Genomic DNA, 19,777 nt, shown 5'->3' on the forward strand with positions numbered 1-19,777 from the left:
AAAAGGTCAAATTATCCAATAGTAAAGTACAAAAAAATTAATGTAAAGCTATGTAGCAGAAATGGTTGCGAAACACTGGACTAATCAAACTATCTGTATAAAAAGTAGTTAAAACCTAGATCCACCTCGACCAGCCACTACACTAAAATGCTGCTTAGAAATTTTGAATTCAGGACTTTTACTAGTAATGGAGTATTTTATAGTGTGGTATTGCTACTTTACCTACAATAACTAAATAGACAACCACATCTAATCACACTCTGTGTTTCAACCAATTAATGCAGGAACTTTCTAATGATACAGTTACATGTAGTGAAAAAGTTGGACCTCATGTTATTGTTTATCATCATATTATATTTTAATGATGCTTTACAGGCCGTTTAGTCCATTAGTGCTGGACTCCACAGTCTCTTCAGCTGATTGCAACAACCTACTCAAATATCAGAGATCGAAACATTGTGTGCATATTATTATTTCAATGCATTTTAATGCATTATACTTTATAATGTCCCTGCTCAGTTTATCCCCAGACTACACTATAGGGGATCTGCTTATTTTTGGACATACTTAATCATGTTGCATCTTTGGGATCTGTCAGTCTGCCATAATGAACTGTTGTGTCATTCAGCAGATGGTAACTCCAGATGCCTCACCTTTCCTCATGTCCCTGCTCTACCTCCCTCCCCTCCCCTCCCTCCCCCCATCCACCCCCTGCACCGTGGCTTACCTGTACACCAAAGTATCATCTGCCGTGCTGTTGTACTGAATCTGGTACATCCTGATGCCGGGGATATGGCGCTCAGATGGCCAACGGAGTACAGCGGAGGAGGAGGTCAGCTCAGTGACCATCACCCTCCTGTCCTGCTTGTCGTAGCCTTTGGTGTCATTGCCAGATTTGGAGGAGGTGGTGATGTCTGAGAGGCCCGGGTCCTCACGCATGTGGCCTGTGTTGTTAACAAACAAGGGTAAGGGGATCATGTTGATCTCGACAGCAGCTGTGGCGATGCCTGCGGCATTGGACGCCACACAATTAAATGCCCCGCTGTCCTTCAGCGTGGTGATGAGAATATCAAGGGTGCCATTATCATACAGGATGGTGCGGGAGTTATTATGCACCAGCTTGCCATCTGGTGAGCGCCAGTGAATCTCTGGGTCTGGATCACCCACTGCTTTGCATTTCAGAGTAACACCCTGGCCTTCCATCACAAAGGGCTTAGTGGAAAGATGTTTGGTGATCAGTGGAGGCTCACAGATAAACTCCTCCTCTTGGATCGACCAGAAATATTTGTCCATGAGGTGCTCTGGCGAGGCACAGGTCTCCAGATCATCCTCTCTCGTCAGCCTGCGGAGCCACAGCAGCTCGCAGTTACAGTGGAGAGGGTTTCCCCCGAAGCTCACCGCCAGCGTGGAGGAGCTGGAGCCCGTGGGCTCGGACAGGACCTGCGCGTGCTGGAACAGGCTGTCTGGCGGCAGCTTCTGCAGCCTGTTTGACGTCATGTCCAGGCGGACCAGCTTGGTGAGCAGCGTAAAAGTCCCCGCTCCAATGTGGTCGATCAGGTTGTGGTCCAGCGTGAGCGTGTTAATGTTGGTCATTCGTGCTATGGCTTCCCAGGGAAGGGTGCGCAGGTTGTTATTGGAAAGATCCAAGTCCTCTATGGTGGAAACAAACTCATCAAAGGAGGTGGGGGCCACCTGGTGGATCTGGTTGTTTCCCAGGATGAGGTGCCGCAGGTTGATGAGGCCTTTAAAGTAGTCCGTCTTTATCACACTGAGGCGGTTGCCATCCATGTGGAGCGCCCGCAGCGATCTCAGGCCGACGAAGGCGTGGGGGGTGACCTGGCTGATGGTGTTACGGGACAAGGTGAGGTGGACCAAACTAGTCATGTTGAAAAAGTCTTTCCTGCGGATGATGGTGATGAAGTTGTCCGTGAGCCGCAGCTCCACGGTCTTGCGGTCGATGGTGGGGGGCACAAACAACAGACCAGTCTTAGCACAGAGCAGAGTCAGAGTGGGGGAGAGGTGCTGACAGATACAGCGGCCGGGGCAGCTGTATCCCTTCACTAGGACTGCACACAGCAGCACACACAGAATCAGCCGGTCCATTGTTGATCTCTTTCTAGGTCCTGTGTGTGAGACAGACAAAAAAATAAAATAAGAGAGACATTGAGTCAAAAAAAAATAGAGATCTTTGAATTAATAAATAGCATCAAAGCCTTTATGAGAGCCTGCTGCAAAACTCAAGACTCTGACCAAAACTGCAAAGGCTGCCAGCAAGGTATCAATCACAAAATGAAATGGAGCTTTTCAGAAATAATGGCACACGGGATGATGAAAGGCTGCACCAACGCTGTCAGAAGCCCATGTCTCTGTAGCCTTTTAATGGAAATAACAGAATGTTTTTTTTGTGCCACCAGGCTGCATCACCATTGAACCATATCATTTCTTGAATGATCACAGGACAGTTTTCCTACTGTATATTAGGAAACTGCCATGTACATTTCCATCACATAACAAGGCTTGTGTGTTTGTTTTTGCTCTGAACTCCACATCAGGATGGAGAACTAAGGGTAGAAAAGGGCGCTTGTCAGCAGCGCTCGAGGATTTTCATGACCTTTTCATGCTCTCTGCTCTCCCTATGCTTCTGAGATGTATTGCAAAATTAGACAGAAACCTGTCATGTAAATCACGGCAACAAAAAGTTAAAAAGGTGAAAACGGCGGAAGTAGGGGTTGTTTTCGAGTCTGTCCAATGGAGGCATTGAGGATGTTCTGATTCTCTGATTCCCATTTAGAGGTATTGATTTCAGTCTCAGAGAGAAGTCGCCTGTGGTGACGGGAGTAAAAATGGAACCTTGGCTGTAATAACCATAAGAGACCCCAGTGGAACACAAACGGTGATGTGCTGATGCCACATTGTCAGTGGTTTTTCCTCTTGATTGCTAACGCCTTAAGCTTCACAGTTGATGAGAGAGCCTGTTAGCGCCGATAAAGTAAAGGGATGACAACCAGCCCACTACCCCACCCAACCCCACAGGGTGACACTTTTGATCTCCCTCTTTTTTAGAGGTCCAGCATAATTATTTTTTAATTCCCTCGGGAAAAGCTGGCTGTGGATTTCAAAACACAAATAGTGTAAGTTTTTCAGCATTTTTGATGCTTCATCCAATTTGTCATGACTAATTTTAGGGACTCTTTATCTACATTCCACCATGTTGAGGTGATGCTGACGTCCTTTGCACCACTGATTTTGTCCCCCAGTACGCCCAAAGCAAAAGCATCTAATGTCTCAGTACAGATAACCTTAAATTGAATTTGATTTAAAAATGCCTGCGGTTAGATTCACGGACTGAATTAAATGCCACGTATCAAATTTCATAACAGAAATAAAGCACAAGCCAAGCACTCAACCTCCATGTCTCAAGCGTTGCCTTATTCATAGTCTTTGCACAAAGAATATGTTTTCACTCTTCAGTCTTAAATTAAAACTGGTCTGATAAGAGTTGTTGTTCAAGACAGTGAGAGAAATTTAGAGTGATTTTTTTGTCATTTTACATCAACCTGTGTTGCATTTGACCAGCCAGTGCTCAAAACTTCTCAAACTTCCTTTTTCCGCTCTCTTGCACAGACACACGCTCAAAGGCTGTCTGGCTACTGTTGACAGACAACAGGGCACCTCGTTAACTATAAAATACTGCTGTCCAATCAGAGCTCTCATTAAAATCTGGGTTTGCATTATGCCATTTTCTGAGAGAAGTAGGACAACTTGGAACACAAGTTCACAACAGTGGGGTAGTTTCTCAAAGTTTGTTGATCACAATAACTCAACATTGGCTGTTGTATTACTACATCGCTGTAGGGATCAGCATTAGACTGTATTTAAGAAATACACTGGACCCAAACCTTCGCTTGGTTTGTGTTTACACTTCCCTCCCTCCCTGCTATGACTGCAGGCTTAGCTATGACCCCTATCTTTGAAATACAACCACCTTAACCGTTTAAAATTGAAAATAATTTCTCCTTTGCAATTTATTCAACAAAAAATATACAAGCAAGATAAAAATACAACACACACACCCACCCACAGTTGAACCATTTCAATGTGCAAAAACACACACTGGGTGGTACACTGTGTGAGAAAATGCAACCCCCCCTGAGAGAATTTATTTATTTAGTGATGCTCCTTTATTGTTGGCAGCACAGCGTGCCCGCCTTGTCTAAATTAATTCCCCATATTTCCTTTTTTTAAAGATGCTGGGGAAGCTAAAACAATAAAGTAGGCTACCGCAGTGCAGACCCTACTTCCTATTAAATAGATCCCTATATAAAAACTATAGTAGGGTGAGATAATTTCAACAGTATTATGATCTTTAATTCAAATTTATTCTACCACTGTTGCCCAAGTTTGTATAATGAGTGAGCTTGCTTGATTGTGTTAGTTTTCAGATGGTAACTAGGCCACAAAGCTCATGGTTTCTCAGAGGACCATCTGTGCCAGAGCATTTCCTCACCGTCGAGTATACTCTATTGATCCTTCAGCATCTCAGGGAGGAGGTGGTGGGGGAGGGGGGGTGACTTTGTTGCCACGGCAACTCTGGTGTAGAATGTAGGTCTTTGAATTGCATTAAGACGATTTTGAGCTGCCCGAAACTAAAGGCCTCAATCTTAATGGCCGCTGAGAAGGTAAGAAGGGACGTGAACAGATGTATGAATGGCCGAGCAAATTAAAAGAAAAGGGCAGCTCTGCCTCACAGTTTTATGGCCTAATATTAGTGGCGGCCACCAAATCGATAACACAGGGTGAACTGGAGTTTAGGTTTTTTGTTTTTGTGTCCAGTCATGCAGGAGCACAACCTTTCACAGAGGATTCCTCTGATGGATTACTTAGACTTGGATTCACATTCTGACTTATTCAGAAACTAAATCAACTGAGGTACAAATTAAAGGAGAACTCCGGGCAATTTTTACGTTAATCTTGATCGCTATAAGTATGTGAGTACTGTCGATAGCAAAAAAAACGAGCCGAATTGGTGCTAGCTAACTGGAGCTGCTGCAGCTAATGCCGAGAGCTCCCACTTAGCTAGAACGGCAGTTTTGGGGGCATATCATAAAGAGTGCCTTTGTGCCTCTTAACAGACACAAAATGCAATTAAAATGTCTGTGCAACATGAACAGGGCCCTTACATGACAACAAGATGCGTTTTCAACTCAGACATTGTTTAAATTCACCTACCCTGTTAGCTGCTAGCTGCCGTCTGGGATGAGTGAGTGTGTTCAGCCAGGCTTCGGTAATAATCATCAAGCAGCAGTTCCCTGTGTATTTGTAGCATATATATCCATTTTGTGTGCGATCCATCTGGCGTTGGTGAATAGTAGTCTCTGCAGTGGCGAACTGTGTGTTAGTTGCCTTAGCCAGGCTAGCAGGGCCGACCGGCATCCTTCTAATTCCTCCCCGCCTTCCTCGCCTGCCGCGGCCGACAACAATCCATGGGCGCCCGCTGGTCTGGTGGATGTCCTCCAGAGGACAGTTCATGCTTTCGCGGCGAAATTTTTGCACCGAAAAAAGTTTATTTCCCCCTCAAAAATAGGTAATTGAGCACTGTAGTGGTTATGATCATATCAGTGACTATGTAACTACATGGAAATGGGCCAAATGATGCCTGTTTCTTGTACAATAATAGCGTTACTGAAGGCTAGCTCTAGCTCCATAGTTACGTTACTCCAAGCTTCTTCCCTTGTGAACACCTCCGCTCTTCACTCTTCTCACACCACGCTCCAATCTGCACACTGCTGTTTACCTTTTCCTGCTACAACTGAAATCCCACGGGACTTCAGCACAAGACTACCGCCAGCCTTCTGTAACGCTGTTACTTTACAAGAACCGGGCATCTTTTGGCCCGTTTCCATGTAGTTACATAGTCACTGATATAATCATAACCACTACTGTGCTCAATTACCTATTTTTGAGGGGGAAATAAACTTTTTGAGGGGGAAATAAACTTTTTTCGGTGCAAAAATTTCGCCGCGAAAGCATGAACTGTCCTCTAGAGGACATCCACCAGACCAGCGGGCGCCCGTGGATTGTTGTCGGCCGCGGCAGGCGGGGAAGGCGGGGAGGAATTAGAAGGATGCCGGTCGGCCCTGCTAGCCTGGCTAAGGCAACTAACACACAGGTCGCCACTGCAGAGACTACTATTCACCAACGCCAGATGGATCGCACACAAAATGGATATATATGCTACAAATACACAGGGAACTGCTGCTTGATGATTATTACCGAAGCCTGGCTGAACACACTCACTCATCCCAGACGGCAGCTAGCAGCTAACAGGGTAGGTGAATTTAAACAGTGTCTGAGTTGAAAGCGCATCTTGTTGTCATGTAAGGGCCCTGTTCATGTTGCACAGACATTTTAATTGCATTTTGTGTCTGTTAAGAGGCACAAAGGCACTCTTTATGATATGCCCCCAAAACTGCTGTTCTAGCTAAGTGGGAGCTCTCGGCATTAGCTGCAGCAGCTCCATATTGCTAGCACCGATTCGGCTCGTTTTTTTTTGCTATCGACAGTACTCACATACTTATAGCGATCAAGATTAACGTAAAAATTGCCCGGAGTTCTCCTTTAACAAAATCTCACATTAACATATACCCATGCATGCATGCATACAGATATAAAGGAGCTGTGAAACATTTGCATACTCCTTCCGTTTGAGAGCTTCAGGTTTTATAATAAAGTTACAAGTAAACTTTCTTTGTAAACTCCACTCCCTATTTACCTGAGATGAGCATTATAATTCATTATGATTAAACTTTGAAGATTTGCACCCTCTAAACCACCCAAGAGTGAACCTGACATTCAACACTATGCTCAAGTTTTCTGAATCTACATCCATCCTAAAACCCTGAAATCCATCAAGCTTCCTTTGGAACATCTGTTGCCGTTGGCTACTAAAGGTCGAATTACGTAAAACGTCTGAATGGTAAAAAATAAAAAGCCATGCAGACTAGCAATGGCAGGATGGAGCTTCATGAATCATTAAAGCTTTTCAGCAAATTGGTTTGCAAAAGGGTTCATTTTTTTAAAGGGGTGATAGAATGCAAAACCGATTTTACCTCGTCATAGTTGAATAACGACTGTTTAAAGGGTAAATAGGACATATAGAACCTCAAAATCCCATTGACACCTCTTTCCTTTGCAAATCTCACAATTTGAAACTGCCTCTGAAAACGGGCACCGAGTTGACGTCAATTTGTTCATTGTTCATTTGCTATTTTATCACTAAATTCACTTGAGACTTTTTTATGCGAGAAATCAACTATGTAGAGGTCAAATATGGGCCGTTTTATGAAAATTGATGGCTAATTGTAAGTTTTGTCCGACTGTGTGTCGGAATTCAGCGGCCGGTGCTGCCTGGGTTGCTGCCTCGATGCCCGGCCTGTCCTCCTTCACAGACCCCGGCTCGCTGTGAGCTAGATGGAGCTCCGTCACGGCCGGCAGCCCGCGGTGCTCCATACCCGCGCAAAGTCACCGTTTCTGGGTTACTGGACTATCAAACGCCACTGCCCTGACAGAGCTCCAGGGCCTGCAGCTCGCTGCTCTCCCTCCCCTCTTCCTGCTAAATGGCCGGTGTGTGTGAGTGAGAGCGCGGTCAGCGAGCTTGTTACGCCCGCAATCTCTTACCACAGGTTCCAGTTAATCTTATAATGGATATGTGTGTTGAGTTATTTAAACAAACGATCGGGGAAATAAACGCCTCTTGTCCGCGAGTGAGCTGGATGGAGCTCTATCAATGAGAGCTAGCTAGCCTCCTCCTAACGAGACCTCTGAAATTTATAAAAATGCATTAAATTGCAATCGGACAAAAGTGTTAGCTAAGCTTTGTAAGACCTTAGGGTAGCTGTGATATACATCCCATGACGAAATTCAAAGTGTAAATATACTATAGTTATCCCGAAAGTGTAACGGCGATCTTTTCCCATAGGATTGAATGGGACACATAGCCTAGCTAGCAGCTCCTCCTAACGAGACCCCTCAAATTCACAAAAATGCCTTAAATTGAAATCGGACAAAAGTGTTAGCTTTGTAAGACCTTAGGGTAGCTGTGATATACATGCCGTGACGAAATTCAAACTGTAAATATATGATAGTTATGTCGGCAGCTGGCAGCCGGCCAGCTCCGCGGAGCTCCGTGGAGCCCCGAGAGTCCAGTAACCCAGAAACAGTGACTTTGCCCTGGGTATAGAGCCCAGCAGGCTGGCGCTTTCTCGTCAGACTGTGTGGAGCTCCTGAAGTCAGACACGTCTTACCAAATTTGCAATTAGCCATCAATTTTCGTAAAACGGCCCATATTTGAGCTTCATATAGTTGATTTCTCGCATAAAAAAGTCTCAGAAGTGAATTTAATAACGAAATAGCTGACAAACAATGTATAACGTTGCAGTGTCTGAAATATGAGACCTGCTGTCTCGTCTCCAATGTATGTGTATGTGGTTCGCTCAACCAATCAGCGCGCAGCTCATCTAAATATTCATGAGCATACCATATTTGGAAGAAAAGCTGTCGTTCCAAATAGAGACATTCCACAGGGATGCATAAGGGCCCAAAGAACAGCACCTGGGACATTTTCAGCCCAACCAATGTTACATACCCTATTAGGAGACCTTAAGGAACAGTGTAAAATACCCTATATAATCATTCTATCACCCCTTTAAGGCTTCATGTGCACACAAAACCACTTGTTGGTCAAAGAGTGTAAAACAGGCAACCATCTCAACTATTGTGATATACATGGATGTGAGATAACACCTGGATACAGCGTCCAAGGCGACAACAACAATGAAAAAACAAAGAAACCGATTTCAATGAAATCCCTTTATAGCCTACCAATATGTCTATTTTCTGATAAGTATGCCTATGATTGTATAACATAACTGTATCTGTCTTGTGAGTAATGCATCAAATGTGTGTCATCAATCCTTAAATAACTGTTTCATAGTAATGGCGGGAGGGGCAATATTAGTGTTCTAAAACTGGAAAGTGGCAGTGGTTTAACTGGGCAGAGCCCAATGAATGTTGTAAACTTGGCAGGGAGGGGCAGTGAATTTACACTGTGTAACTAGGAAAATGATGTAGAGGGGATACTTCATTCGCTTTATTCAGGAACAACAATTTCTCAACTGTGTTAGGGCTTCGAGTGTCATCGACGACATCATTGGTCCAAAACGATACAAGCCTCGACGCACTTCACGCAAAACTTCCTAGATTACTCGACACAGCACATGACATCACTACTGCAGACCTTTAGAAACAACCTAAGTATGAGCAGCATTTATATCTCAAATAAATACAGTTTATTATGAATTAAGTCAGAGTTAAAAGCATTGCATGAAATATTCTGAGAATCAACAGCAAATTGTTAACCTGACGAGCCAGGTGGTTTGACACACAGAATCATCTGAGAAGCCGTCATTGGAAATGAGGAAGAAAAGGGCAACACTTTCAAAAAATAACTGGCAGGTGATTGAATACCCGGCAGGAGATTGAATGAATCGATCTATCATGTCCGCCATTGTTGTTTTGAACGAACAGTTGCTGCCGTCACACACACCTAAACTGCACCTGTAGCTGCCAGTAGCTCCTCACCGGACGCTGATTGGTTTTCTCCGCTGCTGTTCGGACACAAACACATTACTTAGAAGAATGCCAAAATGAATTTTTGTGTGATATGTGATCCAGCGATTCTCGCGTAATCTCATGACACTGTGAGAATCCAGCTGCCGTGCAAGGTAAGCAAATTGTGAAAAAGAGTAAATTATTTCTTTCATTTCCCTTATATATTAATTCATATTTAATATTATGCATCTGCCAATAAAAGGTCCTATACAATTTTTGTTCATCATTCATTTTTATTCAATTTTGCCTCCATGACACAGCTTAAAATGCATATCAGAATTAGTAAAGAAACTTCGGATGACTCATCTGTATAAGAGGTATATTTGAGTAGGTGGAAAAACAAGCATGAGTAAAAAAGACTTAATTTAAATGCTAAAAGGTTGTGTGAGATAACAAGCTGCTTCATGGTCGGTGGCACTCGGGGGAAAGGGAGGGTGCGCTGTTTGCAATTTTTGGTGTCGCCGTTAGTGAAGACGTTAACTACATAGGGGAGGTGCTCTTGTGCCAGGAGGTCAGATACTTCCTTTAGGTGAGGGATTTGAATTAAATTTGAATTAAACTGTTTGTGCAATGTCTTGACACCTTTGTGCTAGTTGAGACTTCAGTGTGTGGGCATTTGATGTAGGGACGAGGTTATAAGGAGGCTTTTGGCTCTTGTCTGCTCTCCTATTGGTGGGAGCGAACTCCCTTAGGTTTGGAGCGAGCCTACATATTGATTACCATGCATTTTGAACCTGACCTCTACAGTAGTGTAACCAGTGGGTGTGTGCAGACATATTGTATAATTATTGGTTTTGAGGGTGGTTAACCCCTGTACCAGTGGGAGCTGTCCTTTAACCAACTGTGTGGGGGTTCTATGTCCCATGGTGCACTCTCAGACCTTGAATGAGTTTATCTTGGATAAAGGTTGTACATCTTTCTACTTAACATCTGGCTGTGTGGAGGATTCTCCTCTTGCCTCTGACACTGGACCAAACTGGAAAAGAAAAAGACTAGAGACAACTAGAACTGAAATTATTAGTCAAATGACAATTCAAAGAAATGAACTGTTTAAAGCTACATTGTGTGAGAATTTCTCCCATCTAGCGGTGAAATATGACAACCAACTGAATATTACTTTCTAGCCCTTCGCATTCCGAGCGCGTTTTGACTCCTACGGTGGGCGAACCTGAAATTAGCTCTTAGTATCTCCATCGTTTACACGCAGCTGTTCTAGCCACTCCAATATTAACTTTGGTCTTGTTGCTTTGCCTGTTGCATTGTCATTTTAATTCTCTTTTTCGCTTCTCTGGCGACTCTGTTACATGTCCTAGAGAATAGGTGTGATCCTCCATCTTCAACAGGCTTTCAAATCTGCCGAAAGAACAAAGGGGTTTTTGCTAAGAATCAACTAAAAAAAATTACACAATGTAGGTTTACGTCAAGTATCAAGTTAGCAAGTAGGTTATCAAGAATGTTTTGGTCTCAACTTCTCAAATGTCAGGATTTAATGCTTTTTTGTTTTGGTCATATCTTTGTAATAATTGATTGATTGATTGATTGATTGATTGCAGCTCCTCTTTTCACCCTGTGTGTTGAGCTCTCTGTTTTAGCTACAGAGTGAGACATCTCACTTCTGTTCCATCTTTGTTGGGAGTCGCACATGCGCAGTACCTAGGTAAGGACTACTAGCCAGTCAGAAGCAGAGTATGAGGGCGTGCCACGCTAGCAGCTAGGCGAGCATTATAACGTGTGTTACAAAGTGACGCACGGTCATCATGGAAGTAAAGGCTGGACTAGGGATGTCATGATACCAAAAATCTAGTATTTGGTACCGATACCAACAAAAGTACACGATACTAAAGTCGAAACAATGGTGTGTGTAAAAAAAAAAAAAAAAAAGAAGAAAATAACAATACTTTACATTACAATAAACATTAATTCCTTTATTTAAATATTGGAGGGGGGGGGGCAGGGGGCAGCATCATGTCACTCTTCTTTCAGTGTTTTCTTTTAGTTTCAACTTTCTGTTATGGTGAGGAGTGGAGGGGGCAAGGAGAGCGTGATTTACAAAAACAAGAGTCTTCTGGACCCCACAGCCCGTTGCGTTGAAGCCTGGCATCACCACACAGCCAGCGTACGGTACCGTCTTTCATGAGTTCACTTGGAACTCCCAGACAGCAAGCATGTCTACAGTAGTTACGTCGGTTTCTCTCTGCCGTTGTTGTTTTTCACAAAGAACCGCGGGCTGGTTCAAGTTAACTGATGCATGTTATAGAGGTCCGTTAAAACAAGCGCTATCAGAGCACATGTTAGGTTGTGATAGACAACGGCAGAGAGAAATAGACTCACTTGCGGTTTGGGAGTTCCAGGTGAAGTCGTGAAAGCCGCCACCGTAGATCTACGGTAAAGCCAGAAGCTGAATGCGGTCAAGCCGTACAGGGAGATGAGGGGCTATTCTCTGTTTTTCCGTGCTGGTCGTTGTTCTTCTTCATAATATGAGCGCTTTAATAATTACAATAATCGTTAGCTGCAGCCATAATGACAACATTGTGCTTTTCTGAAAGTTCTTGCAACTTTTCTTCTTTTTTCTTGTCTTATAATGTTCATGACAGCTGACCAATCGGAGCAAACACAGGATGTGAAATGAATCAGGCTTAGCTGATCATAAAAATGTCTGGATCATTCTGATCCCGATGTTGACAGATACGCAGATACTGTTAATAAATATCTTTCATTAAACAAAAGTGACAATCCTCACATGAAATTTACATACAAGCACAATTCTGCAAAAGGCACGTACACATGAGCACATTACAACACATATCCGCCCACACACAAACACAAGTGAATACACATCCATGTACACCTACACATGAACACACAGACATACTGAACAAAGACAGAAAGCCGAAAATGCCCAAGAGGAGAAAACAAAGAGGAGAATAAATTAACTTAGTTTCCAGGCTCAGACGTACAAGTATAAGTAACTGTGTTCTCGAACATACTGCACCAACAAAAAAACATAAACAAAAGATCAACTCGGCTGCTTCTTAAAAATGCTCTTATGGTTCACAAATTCACAATAGAGCTCTGTTAAAAGAGGAGCAGACACGCCATAAACAATGCAGTAAAAATCAAATAAAGCTGAAAGGTGCCACAGCTCGTCCCATTTCTGACTGTGAAACACCTTCCGGCTGCTGAATTCTTAACATCCAGTTTACACATTAAACAGGACAGACAGCTGCAAGGATGATGACGTATCTTCGCAACATCTGAGAAAGTCATGAAATACATGAAAACAGCAGTCCATCTTTTATAAACTAGAAACCTGCTCAGTTACCCCCACATGGCGTAACTCCAATATCAGCCGCTGGACATTTTAATTAGGGCATGCATGAATTCACCAGGATATTCTCATAATTTAATAACCAGAAATAAGTAAGGGCTTTTATAAATTCAACAATTATTCAAAATGACTTAGAATATCTCGTAAATCACAGAACTGTCGCATGAGGCAAACACACACCCTAGTTTCAAAAAGATTAAAAGCACCGATCAAATAGTGTCTCTCAAATAATTGTACTCTGTGAGAATAATGTATACGAGTTTAATTACCATCATTAAACTGTCCTGGAATGTGCGTTTAGCTGCCAGTTTATATTCACTCAGGATGAAATCTGACTTACTTTATGTAATCTTGAAATCATAATGTGGTGATGATACCTTTCTTTTGGAGGGCAGGCAAACCCCCCCACTGGCCATTCAAATTTTAATTCATATGAGATTACAGTACAGATGAATTTATTAGTCGATCAACAGAAAAATAATCAGCAATTATTTTAAAAATGGACAAATTATTTGACTCATTGTTCTGGTATAAATGTTGAATATTACCTAACTCAACTCTGAGGACTTGTTGCCTTTCTTGTCTAAAGTGATAATAAACTGAAGATCTTTGGGTTTTATACTGTTGGTCTGTTTTGACTTTTTATAGACCAAGTTATTCGAGTGAGTCTTTCTTAAGTCAAAATGACAAAACTTCACTAGTTTCAGCTCCTCAAATCATAAACTAAGTCAGCCAAAAAAAAATCTTATTTGTTTAATCGTTTGAGTCTTTTTAGTGTTATTAGGTGTTAGTTATATTTAAGTATTTTTGACATTTTGCCTTTATTCAAAGGTGGACAGTAGAGAGGTGAAAGGCAATGAGAGGAGAGAGAGAGAGAGAGAGAGAGAGAGAGAGAGAGAGAGAGAGAGAGAGAGAGAGAGAGAGAGAGAGAGAGAGAGAGAGAGAGAGAGAGAGAGAGAGAGAGAGAGAGAGAGAGAGAGAGAGAGAGAGGGAATGACATTCAACAAAGGTACCAGCTCGTGAATGGAATCAAACCACGGGCGTTGCAATAACAGAATATTATTCATTTCAATGAGTAGGCCACCACAACACCCCAATTTGAGTCATTTTTCTAAGACAAAATGACAAAAATGTAGACATGTTCTGGTTTTCTATGGAAGAACACTGAATACTAAGCTTCTGGAACATTATGATGGGCATTTCCACTATTTTATAGACCAAACTTTTGATTAATCAGAAAAATAATCAGCAGTTTAATTAAAAATGAAAATAATCGTTAGTGGCAGCCCTAGATTAAAGTTACAGTAAAAGTAAGTTGAAGCTAAAGCACATTTTTAAAGTGACATTTAAAACAATGATCAAACATCAGAAAAACATCTGCCCAGAGCTGATGCATTGTGGGGATGTTTTCTGGACATGATTTTGTCGGGAAACCGTAAACGCCAATTAGACAGCGCAGGGAGTGGACTGGCAGCTGACCTTGTGTGACTCTTGTCAGGATGCGGGCATAATTATTGACAGCCTGAGTTCATCGGAGTCGGCTCCGTCTCCACCAGTGGATGCCTTAACCGAGGCTCCACAGCCCCAGGGATTTCTGGTCGCATCTCATCAAGGGGGTTGTGGTGTATCGTCGTAAACAGGAGGAGCATTTGCATATTATAATGATGTCTGCATGCAAAGACAGTCTTCTCAATTACATTCCATTTAAAACTTTCAATGAGGAAGAATTGAGAAGCACAAACTATCACAGCTCCATAAACTTTAATTGTAAGAGCTTCCCTAAACAAGATAGAGTACATTAGGATTACATTGGCGATGCGTAACTACAGTCATGCACGTCACTTGTTGTTTGAACACTTTAGGTGATTGATTGTTACCCTTTACCTGCTACCTGTTCTTTTTTATTTGAACACCGCCCATCACAGACGTAATCAACCCTAAATACCTGCTGCTATGCTAATAAATTACTTAATATGCTGTTGTTTTCTAATGGAGCTTTTCAAATAAAAAAAAACAATAAATGCAGCTAATCCGGTTTGGTGAATCATTTTTACAGCTGCTTTTCAAAAGTGTCCCCTTGAATATTACCTGCTAATAGACGAGTAACAAGTATTCGCATGTAAAAAGGAAATAATATGGGAGGTATTGGAGGACATAGCCTACCTGTGATTAATGTTAGCTTTAGCTACTGTAATATATCTACTTGGTGCTACTACGACAAATGGCGCAGATCAGCCTTAGAGAAGGACGAATTTACTGCAATTAATCTGCCAATTGCTTAATCAATCAATTGTTCAGTCTATAAAATATCAAACAATTGTGAAAAATTCCCATCAATTTCTCAGAGCCTTAAGTAGACTTTGTATTGTTACTTTAGTCTAAATTACAGTCTAAAACCCCCACATATCCAATTAACTATCACAGAAGACGAAGAAAACCAGAAACTATTCAGAAATTAGTATGAGTCATACGATTGACAATCATTTGTTTAAGAATTTCTTTACATCAGACAATCTTCACAAATACTCATGCAATACAATGTTCCCTACATTTTTCAGACCACTTAAATAATCATCAGGGGGCATTATCTTGATTTACATGAATGACATACGAATGCTTTTCTATGTGAAGTGATTGTTTCCTGCTATTTCAGTCTCACACACTACGTTTCTGCACTGAATCCTGAAAACTGTACATCCACTGCATTCTGCACTGAAATAATCTCACTAATTATGAGCACCATTAGCCTGACAAGCCAGACCCACATCAAGATGTTGGGTCTGGAAACTCACCATTGACAGGGCTCAATCCGAGGGGCGGGATAAATGGTTGTCTTTCAAATTCTCTCTGCACGCAATAGGATAGCGCTACAACCAATCAGAGCAACGAAGAAGGTAGCAGAGCTAGTTGATAGATTCAACTTTTGCCGTATCTGGTCAGCAAAACTCTGAACACATCTTCCTTTTTTAAGAATGACTTCAGTGCCGTTCTTTGTTCTTTTCTCAAAGAAAAGCTTAACTCAAGTTCCCAGCAGCAGCAGCAGCCATAAGCCCGCCCACCGACTCTATACACGATGTGATTGGCCCGGCCAGAGTTTGGTTTTTCCAGCTCGCAAGCCAACGGAGAATTGCTAGACCCCCCTGGCTGCAAATTACATTTGCTGCCGCTAGGGTGCGTCTAGATTCCTAGGCTAGAGCACCATATGATGCATGAAACAATTATTAGATATGGTGCTGTTCCAGTCAATCCACTTTATGCACAAATTGCCTCCACAACTGATCCCCCCCCCCAAAAAAAAAGAAATAAACCTCTGACTGCAGTCCACCTGTTAGCTGTCACAATTAATCGACTACATAGGACAATGCACTGCAGTCTGGTTTACAATGGTCATTTGCCTAGTTTGGATTTGCTGTGAGAGGTTTTGCAGAGCTTCCTACTCAGAGAGGAATCGTGCCTTTTTGAAGTTCACACTTTGGATTGAGGACACCGTGGCAATTATGATAAAGATGTAGAAGTAAAAAAGTCAGAGTACTCACTATGCAGCTCTGTCGGTGTTACAATTTATATGTGCATCGTAGGTTCTTAAAATCCTCATCTGCAAACTAACTACAGCTTCCAAAGAAATGTAGTGAAGTAAAAAGTATACAATATTTCCCTCAGGAATGTAGTGGAGTAGAAGTGTAAAGTAAGATAAATATCAACATTTTGAGAGTGTGAGGATGTGAATAACATATTAAAGGGGCTGTAATCAAAATATTGAAAAAAGTGGGCTGGGATTGTCTCCACAGACCGTTCCCCAATTCATAACATGTTTTGTCACGGCCACATGCACTTACATGTACGCGTAACCGGACTGGCTATCAAAACAAAGAACAGAGAATCTCAACACAGAGAGGGAGTGTGACTTCATTTTCTGCTCAGGATGCCATTACTCCACTATATCCTTTCATAGCAATGTGTTTGCTGCTATTTTAATGTTCTAAATGTCTAGTACAGAACCTTTAAGTAAAGTACTTGATTAAACACACTTTCCACCACTGAATGATATGAATAACCTGCTAATGAAGGGGACAAACCGATACATAATTTCTTTACTGACTCCAAAACACTGAATCTGTATCTTTAAAACATAAATAAAAAAAATTAGTCATTGCAAGAGCTCAGCCTAAACTTGTTCTTTTTTCTGAGTCATTTCAGGAGGGTAGCATGTCCTAACATCAACATGTGTCTCAACAAGAAACAATGTGGCTATTGCTCTTTTCTGTTTGTCGCAGTTTCACTGACACATTCCAAGAGATTGCTGAAGTACAGTCGACATATTTGTCAAAAAAACAAGAAACAAAAAGCACAGACAAACAAACAAGCCATGATAGAAGCAGAAGCTGCTAACAAAAAATACGAGGACAGACGGTGATTCTGAATGACATCCAGCTTATGGGATTTCTATTTCTAGGCTGAGTTATTTAGAAATGCAGTGACAAGAATTGATGATGTATAAACATTGCAGCAGCATGATAGTCTCTTCTATATGTAGCTTCTGCATGTCCTACGAGTTGAAGGTTTTCACTCATTGTTTGTCCTCTACATTTATCATTTTATCCACTGACTTTTTGATTCAGACGTGTTATTTTATGCTCGTCTGCTTGTTCTGGAGCATAGCGGCTCCATGCCCCTCCTCGCTTTGTGCAGATGAGCTGAATAGACCCTTTGAATTGGTGCCTTGTGGTGTCACTTTGTGCTACAGTGATGCTAAGGAATCCACACTTGGTTTCAAATCCTCCTCCCAAGGCTCCTATACTGCATTGATCCTGCTCTGTATGTACCCTTCCAAGGTATTATACATGCCTGTTATGTGCTCCACTGCCACAGCAGACTCAAGCTAAGAGCCGATTTACAGAAGAGAGAAAATGTACCTGATGGCTGAACTTAAAACCTTTTCTTGGTTAAAATATACCGTATTCATTTTACAACAAGACAGTTATGCTGAGCAGTTATTAATATGAGCTGTTTCATGTACTGAAGTTGGATTACTGACCAGTTTGAGCTATAATAAAGAAACCATGTCTGAAACAATGAAGACCAAAAGCTTATCGCACATCAGACATCACAAATAACGACTTCCTTTAAATCAACTATAACAGTCAAGTTACAATAAGGGTTTTAATCAAACACAAAAAGGCATGCATACACACAGACCAATTATGCTTTTGTCATTAAAGGTATAGTAAGTGATGTTAATCCAATACACTGTTTGTCAAATTCAGTGAGTATCTCCACACGGTCACCTAGCTCTCTATTTTCTGTGTACTCTGTTTGGCAGTAGAGTTCAAATTTCAACAATCTCTGCGAAGAATCACTTACTGCACCTTTAAGGAAAAGGTACTGGAATGGTCTATCATGGGGTTTTTTTTAAGATCAATTTTTTACTGGTTTTATATTTTTAAACATACAGAACAGACAAACACAACTGAACAACAACCCTCTCCAACCCCCCACCCTCCGCGGTCTCGAGGAAAACAAAAACAAACAAACAAACAAAAAAAAAAAGCAGAAATCACACCTTGCCTAGTCGCCCTCCTCCGATTCCCATGATGCTGAGGTCATTAGGACTGCTACTTGTGCTGCTGCACCTTTCCATAGGTCTATAGTTGATGATTTGGCTTTGTTAATCCTTGCTGTAGAGAGCTCAAGCATAACTATGTCTAGAAAATACGCCAATCACTGTTTTATACAAAGCGAGTGAGGGGGGAGCCAGCGTTGAGCTATAATTTTCTTGGTCGCGGTTGATCCGGCTAGCCAAATTTTCTTCCGTCTCCCAAGCAGGTGTAATTTAGAGTCGTCATTAAGTAACAAAACAATCGGGTCAGTAGGAATTCAACATCCTATCACATCAGATATTATTGATGTATCTTATCTTTAATCACGGTAATGACACAGCTCTAGGAATAGCAACGTCAGTCTGTCCGTGAAGCACTGAGGTGAAACATCTCAACAACTATTGGATGGATTGCAATACAATTTTGTTCAAACATTCGTGGTCACCAGAGGATGAATCCTAATGACTCCGGTGATCCCCTGACTTTTTGTTTAGTGCGACCAGCAAGTGAAAGTGTTCACTTATCCAGTGAAACATATGCACGATGGATTGGGACAAAACTTTGGTACAGATGTTTTCCAGTCAATGTATCCTCATAACTTTAGTGATCCTCGGCCTTTTCCTCTAGTGCCACCATGAGGTTGACATTTGTGGTTCTGAGTGAAAACTTTCAGATGGAAGGTCATGAAATTTAGAACAGAGGTTCATGCCCCCCTCGGAATTAATTATAATAACTTTTAGGATCAGGTCATAGTTCGAGTTTGACCAGGACTTTGGTTTATGGCACAACACCTGCAAAACAAATGACATTTGCACCAGCCTCAGCTGCATGCTAAACTAAACTAAGATGGTGAACATGGTAAACATTACACCAGATAAATGTCAGAATGTTAGCACCATCATTGTGAGCGTATTAGCACGCTGATGCTAGCACTTAGCTCATAGTACCACTTTGCCTAAGTGCAGCCTCACAGAGCTGCTTGCATGGCTGTAGACTCCTAATCTTGTTAAACTAGTGCATTGTGTTGCTTTCCAACCAAACCCTACTAAATGTAGATGACCCCATTAATCATTTTGTTTCTTAAGTCAAATACAAAGTAAATACCCAGTATGTAACTTGTCCTTTATGACTAAAATATCATCTAATTAACAAACACGATTGAGATTTATTACCAATGGGATCC

At 41.8% G+C, this 19,777-nt stretch overlaps 1 protein-coding gene across 2 annotated transcripts in view; it reads right to left on the reverse strand.

Moving 5' to 3' along the window:
• Positions 1 to 19,777, reverse strand: part of lrfn1 (leucine rich repeat and fibronectin type III domain containing 1) — a 147,847-nt gene that overhangs the window by 3,599 nt on the left and 124,471 nt on the right. For both annotated transcript variants that reach the window (XM_036001400.1, XM_031296367.2), the window contains one exon: positions 728 to 2,123. In XM_036001400.1, the coding sequence (XP_035857293.1) occupies positions 728 to 2,103 (1,376 nt within the window). In that variant the 5' untranslated portion in view covers positions 2,104 to 2,123. The remainder of the gene's footprint in view (positions 1 to 727; positions 2,124 to 19,777) is intronic.

This window comes from Sander lucioperca, chromosome 5, assembly GCF_008315115.2.
Source record: "Sander lucioperca isolate FBNREF2018 chromosome 5, SLUC_FBN_1.2, whole genome shotgun sequence".
Classification (NCBI taxonomy): Eukaryota; Metazoa; Chordata; class Actinopteri; order Perciformes; family Percidae; genus Sander; species Sander lucioperca.